The sequence below is a fragment of the Lontra canadensis genome, unplaced genomic scaffold, assembly GCF_010015895.1.
Source record: "Lontra canadensis isolate GAN:19392208 unplaced genomic scaffold, GSC_riverotter_1.0 scaffold31, whole genome shotgun sequence".
NCBI lineage: Eukaryota > Metazoa > Chordata > Mammalia > Carnivora > Mustelidae > Lontra > Lontra canadensis.
This window is the reverse complement of record NW_022631025.1, coordinates 4,723,278-4,729,277: the sequence shown is the minus strand read 5'-3', so window position 1 is coordinate 4,729,277 and position 6,000 is coordinate 4,723,278. Positions and strand designations below refer to the sequence as shown.

General features: G+C 35.2%; 1 protein-coding gene across 9 annotated transcripts in view; it reads right to left on the bottom strand.

Moving 5' to 3' along the window:
* Positions 1-4,125: 4,125 nt before the first annotated feature.
* LOC116872960 (plasminogen receptor (KT)) overlaps positions 4,126-6,000 on the bottom strand; it is an 88,238-nt gene continuing 86,363 nt past the window's right edge. For 3 of the 9 annotated variants that reach the window (XM_032866506.1, XM_032866507.1, XM_032866503.1), the window contains one exon: positions 4,126-4,606. In XM_032866506.1, the coding sequence (XP_032722397.1) occupies positions 4,272-4,562 (291 nt within the window). In that variant the 5' untranslated portion in view covers positions 4,563-4,606 and the 3' untranslated portion in view covers positions 4,126-4,271. The remainder of the gene's footprint in view (positions 4,607-6,000) is intronic. The other 6 variants (XM_032866501.1, XM_032866502.1, XM_032866500.1 and 3 more) reach the window with 4 other exon arrangements.

Sequence of the window (6,000 nt, the reverse complement as noted above, 5' to 3'; positions counted from 1 at the left end):
TCATTGGAAAATGAAACAACAAGCTACAGACGTATAAACATGTTTCTGATAAATGACTGATATCCAAAGTATACAAGAACCGTTAAAATTCAACAATGAGAAAACAAAGAGACTGATTAAGAAATTAACAAAAGATATGAACATACATTTCCCACCAAATAAGATATACTGATGGCTAATAAGATGGATACGAAAAGATGCTCAGCATCATGTATCAGTAGGGAATTGCAAGTTAAAACAATGAGATACTGTTGCACACCTATTAGAATGGCCAAAATCCAGAACACTGACAATATCAAATGCTGGTGAGGATATGTAGTTAGTAGCAGGACTCCTCATTCATTGCTGGTGAGAATGAAAAATGGGATAGTCACTTTGAGGAACAGTTTATCAGTTTTTTTCAAAGGTACGTATTCTTAGCATATGATCTGGTAATTGTGTTCCTTGGTATTTGCCCAAGGGAGTCGAAAACATGTCCACACAAAAACCTACACACAAATATTTATAGCATCTTTATTCATAATTGCCAAATCTTGGATGCAACCAAGATGTCCTTAAATGGGTGAATGGATAAACTGTGCTACATCTATACAACAGAATATTATTAAGTGGTCTCAAGAAGTGGGCTGTTGAGCCTTGAAAAGACATGGAGGAATCTTAAAAGTGTATTACTTAGTAAAAGAAGATGATCTGAAAAAGCTGTGTGATAACTGTATGAGTTTCTAGAAAGGCAGAACTGTGGAGAAAGTAGAAAGTATTAAGGAGAAAGTAGAAAGATTAGTGGTTGGTTGCCAGGGACATGAGGGGAATAGATGTAGCACAAGGGATTTTTAGGGCAAGGAAACTGTTGTGTACGACGCTGTTAGGATGGGCACATGTTATATAGATTTGTCAAAACCCTAGAATATACAACCCTAGAACCACAAAGTAGACTGTGGGCTTTGCTTGACAATGATATGCCAGTGATGGCTCATCAATCATAATAAATGTCCCATGTATAACAAATGTACAAATGGTGAGTGAGGTTCATAGGGGAAAGGGAATCTGTGAGAACTTTCTGTACTTTCCACTCAAATTTGCTGTGAACCTAACACTGATGTAAAAAGTTAATTTTAAAAAACATAGAATATACAACACAAAGAATGAAACCTAACAAACTGTAGACTTTCATAATAATAAATAATTATAATAATATGTATTTATTGGTTCATCAGGGGATGCAGCTGAACCACACTAGTGCAAGATGTTAATGATAGGAGAAACTTTTTGTGAGCAAGAGGGTTAATGAGAACTCTGTACTTTTTGTTGTATTTTTCTGTAAACTGAAAACTGCTTTGTATTCTCTCTGGTATACCACATATACTAAAATTAGAATGAAAACTGCTTTAAAAATTAATGTTGATGGGGCGCCTGGGTGGCTCAGTGGGTTAAGCCGCTGCCTTCGGCTCAGGTCATGATCTCAGGGTCCTGGGATCGAGTCCCACATTGGGCTCTCTGCTCAGCAGGGAGCCTACTTCCCTCTCTCTCTCTCTGCCTGCCTCTCCATCTACTTGTGATCTCTCTCTGTCAAATAAATAAATAAAAATCTTAAAAAAATTAATGTTGATTAATTAAAAATATAAATAAATGTTTTCAGTCAAAACAAAAGAAACAGACACTTTTTTGAAGACAAAAAATAAATGTGCCCATGCAGATAGCTGCTAAGTGCTGGAATGTAGTTCTTACCTGTGTCTACTGGATTCCAAAGACTTCTTTTTCCTGTGATATCCCTTGGATTCAACTTCAGTTGGAGTTAATCTTTTTTTTAGAATTTAATTAGCCAATGTATAGTACATCATTATGGAGTTAATCTGATAGTGAAGGCTAATAAAGATTAATGTCTTTGAAACAGTCATTGTAGGTATAAGAGCAGCAAGCATGAGTGAAGGTATAGTTTATTTCAGTCTTCTTTCTAGACCCTTCTCCCTTGCTTACCTCAACTCTCTAGGCTAGAAGTGAATCTAGAAATGATTTCCCAAGTCTCTTGCTGGTAGCAGGGTCCATGTGTCACAGTTCTGGCCAGGACAACATAGGCACACCTGGGGAAGTTTCAAGCAAAGCTTTTGCTTTTCTGATCCAGACATTAAGCCTTCTTCTGTTCCTTTCTTTTCCTTCCTAAAGTACACACTGAGATCCAGAGGTGCAGCAGCTGTCTTGGGACCATGAGGTGGGAAGCTTAAGGAAGCTATATACTAAGCATAGCTGACTGGAAATGTGTGAGGAGCCTGCTGGTATCATTCAGGGTTGGATATTTAGTCCATAGGTTTCTTTAAAGCCACCATTGTAGGATTTGTTATTTACAGAGAACACGATCCTAATTGATACACATATACAAAGAGTAAATTTTTTTATATGAGAAATAAATTAAGCATACAAACATTAGTTTCTCATGAGAATTTTAGGATGACTTTGGTAACACAGAATTAGATATCTTAAAGATGTTAACTGATTATTTGAGTGTGTATAATAGATGGTTAGCCATAGATTGTCTTTGTACCACTTAAAACGTGGTCATATCATCAGAGGTAGTGAATGTAGATTCTGGGACCATGAACCCTGCCTCATGGGCTTTTTTGAAGGTGTATATGAGGGATATGAGTCAGGGTAGGATCTGGGGAAATGCCTTATGTGTCTGGAAATGCCTCTTCTTTCTGCTAGGGCTATAAATTTCCTAGGTACTGCTCTTACTCTCCTTTGCTGGACTTTGCATTTCAGATAGCATTCTTCTTGGCTTTGTCCAAGGTGGCTTATGGCCTGTGAGGTTCTGCAGCAATGTGTGAAGTTTTTTACAAGGTGGCCTTGGTTAGGACTTAATAAACCTTAGATAATAATAAACCATTATCATATATAATTATAGAATATATATTATATTATTAATAATTATATAATTACATAATTATTAAGTATTAATGCTATATATAATTCTATATATAATATATAACCATTATTATATATTATTTATAATAAACCATTATGGAGATGTGAAATTGGAAAATTTTGAAAATCCTTTTATAGATTGATAGAGATTAACTTGCTATTTACGTTTTCTGTAAGCGCTGCCTAGAAATGTATGTGTATGTAAGTTAAAGGAACTGGCTAAATATAAGATACTTGTTAATTTACTGTTCTCACAAGTTTTCGTATCATCTCAATTATTTTATTATAGAAATGGTTTGTAATTTCTCAAATAGTAAACAAAGTTTGTTTCCTTGCTACATCAGTTCTTCTGTAATATATGACAATTGTTTATTCTCTTCTAAATTATCTATTCATTTTTCTCCTTAAAAAAACATAATTTGCTGTTAGTGTCTTAGTTGGTAGGATTAGGAGAAGAGCCCTAGTTTGAAAAATACTTGAGTTTATATGGCCCCAACTCAATTAAATGGATTTAGTGTCCAATCTGGTTATTTGCAATTAATACTCCAATAAAGCACAAAATCTTTTTTTTTTTTAAGATTTTTATTTATTTATTTGACAGAGATCACAAGTAGGCAGAGAGACAGGCAGAGAGAGAGGAAGGGAAGCAGACTCCCTGCTGAGCAGAGAGCCCGACGCGGGACTCGATCCCAGGACCCTGAGATCATGACGTGAGCCGAAGGCAGCGGCTTAACCCACTGAGCCACCCAGGCGCCCCAGGCACAAAATCTTTTAAAATCTATTAGAGAAGTCCAAGTTTTGTGACTTTTGATATATCCAGTATGAATTAATTTCAATAAAAACATTTTGATCCATTTTGTGTACCTGGTGTTAGGCATTATGTAAGTTATTTTTTATTTTTATCTCTTGCTATTAATGTGTTTAATATTAAGTAGTGAAATAACATTTGGGCATTCGGTCTAGAGGAAAAGGGCGGGTTACAGGTTATAATTTATCAAATACAAATTTTAAAGATGGACTTATCCTTTCTCACTAGTGCAAAGCAAAATGTTTTACTAAGCTATCAAATTTTTTGAGTTATTGTGTGTAGTCACAATGATAAAGACTGTCACTTTAACATTAAAAATGGAATAGCAATTATACCATTATTAAGGCAAAACTATTTTTTGGAATAAAAAGTATTATTAGCAGAAACTATAATAAGGTGAGGAATATTTTGTTACACACCAAATGAAAAGCCCAAACATTAAGTGATGATTTCTCATATTTTAATAATCAGTGGGATGACAGAGGAATCACTGAATGTGTCATCAAGAATCATGTAAATGCTAAATGAAATACACAATACTTTCATCTCAGCATAGTGCAGCAAGCTCTTTTCTGGTACAACCTACATTACAACACTTATCACTTAAGTGTACATAGGGCTGTCTCTTTTTTCGGGAATGTTTATCTAAGCCTGAGTTTTCTAATTCTGAAATACGTTTGTCTTCAGCTTCATTTTGTCCACTAAGAACAGCTTTCTTCAATTCTTCCAAATTAAGATTTGAACTTTCCATTTCAAGTCGTAGCTCTCTTATTGATGGCTGCCTGTCAGACAGTGCTGCCTTCAGCTCCTGTGACAAGTTAGGAATGTGTTCCACCATTGTATTTAAGGTTTTCGTATGGATGATGGAGGATGGCAGGACTTCTAAAAGGGGAATGGGAAGAGAGAAAAATACTCTAATGAAGGACATTGGGAAAACAATAAAATTTTGCATAGACATAAAAAAAAGCATTGTCTTAATAGAATTAAACATCAAGACAGAATCAACAAATATCCTGATTAAACCACTTAGAGTATTATAGTTGGGTGGCTTTAATTACTGTAGCATCATCAAGAGTCTGCTTTATTCCAAAGACCTTCTGTCATCTTTCTTTATGTCCCCTTAATGCTTTCATTATGGCAGTTTTGACTCTTCCTGATTTCTGAAGACATCTTGGTCACTGAAAACACTCAGTTTGACCACAGATGAATTTTTCTTACTGGATAATTTTCTTCTGTTACTAATTTCTGAGTTCTTATAGTAATCCTATCTAATATTCCATGGTGGCAAATTACTGCTTCAGGATAAAGTTTAAAAGGCAGAATCTTCAACTGCTCTGATCTAAATGTCAGGAGATAACCAGTCTTTGACATCCCTCACACATCTATTTAACGGTTCATTTTTCCCAGAGTATTTACTTCAAATAAAACAATAAGCTAATACTTTATCTTTCCTCCTAATGCTCTTTCTCATTCAAGTTCTAAACTGACACATGAGAATTTATACCATTTTTAGTTGTCAGAAGTTTTTGCATTTTCTTTCAGTAAGATATCCTAAGTTTAATTCAGCCTCTTCAAAAAATTCCCTCTGCTCTAATTTAAATCTCCTATAGTTGGGGCCTTATTGAATGCACAGAAACGCTAATAGTAACTTTCCATGTACTTAAAGCCAGTTAATTAATTAGGCAAAACATTTGTAGCTTCTTTTGTGTTTATTCAGAGGCTGTGTTTTTTTGGCATTCTTTTTCATCTGTAGATGGACATATAAGGTGTTTTGACATCTTGGCTATTGTCAGTAGTGTTGCAATGAATGTGGGAGTGGCAATATCTCTTCAAGATCGTGATTTCATTTATTTCAGATGCAAAAGTGGGATTGCTTGATCATATGGTAATTCTGTTTTGTTTTGTTTTTTTTTTGAGCAATCTCCATAGTGTTTCCTACAGTGCTGCACCATTTTGCTTTGCCTCCCCACCAACAGTATACAAGGGTTCTAATTTTTCCACATCCTGAACAACACTTGGCTTTTTTTAAGGCGTGGAGAAGCAGGGAGAGAGAGAATCTCAAGCAGACTCCATGCCGAGCATGGAGGCTGATCTCACAACCCTGAGATCATGACCTGAGCCAAAGTCAAAAGTGGGTTACTTAACTGACTTGAGCCACCTGGGCACCCGTCTCTTTTTTTTTTTTTTTTTTTTAATAATAACTATCCTGACAGCTATGAAGTGATACCACTGTGTTTTTTTTTTTTCCCCAAAGATTTTATTTATTTATTCGACAG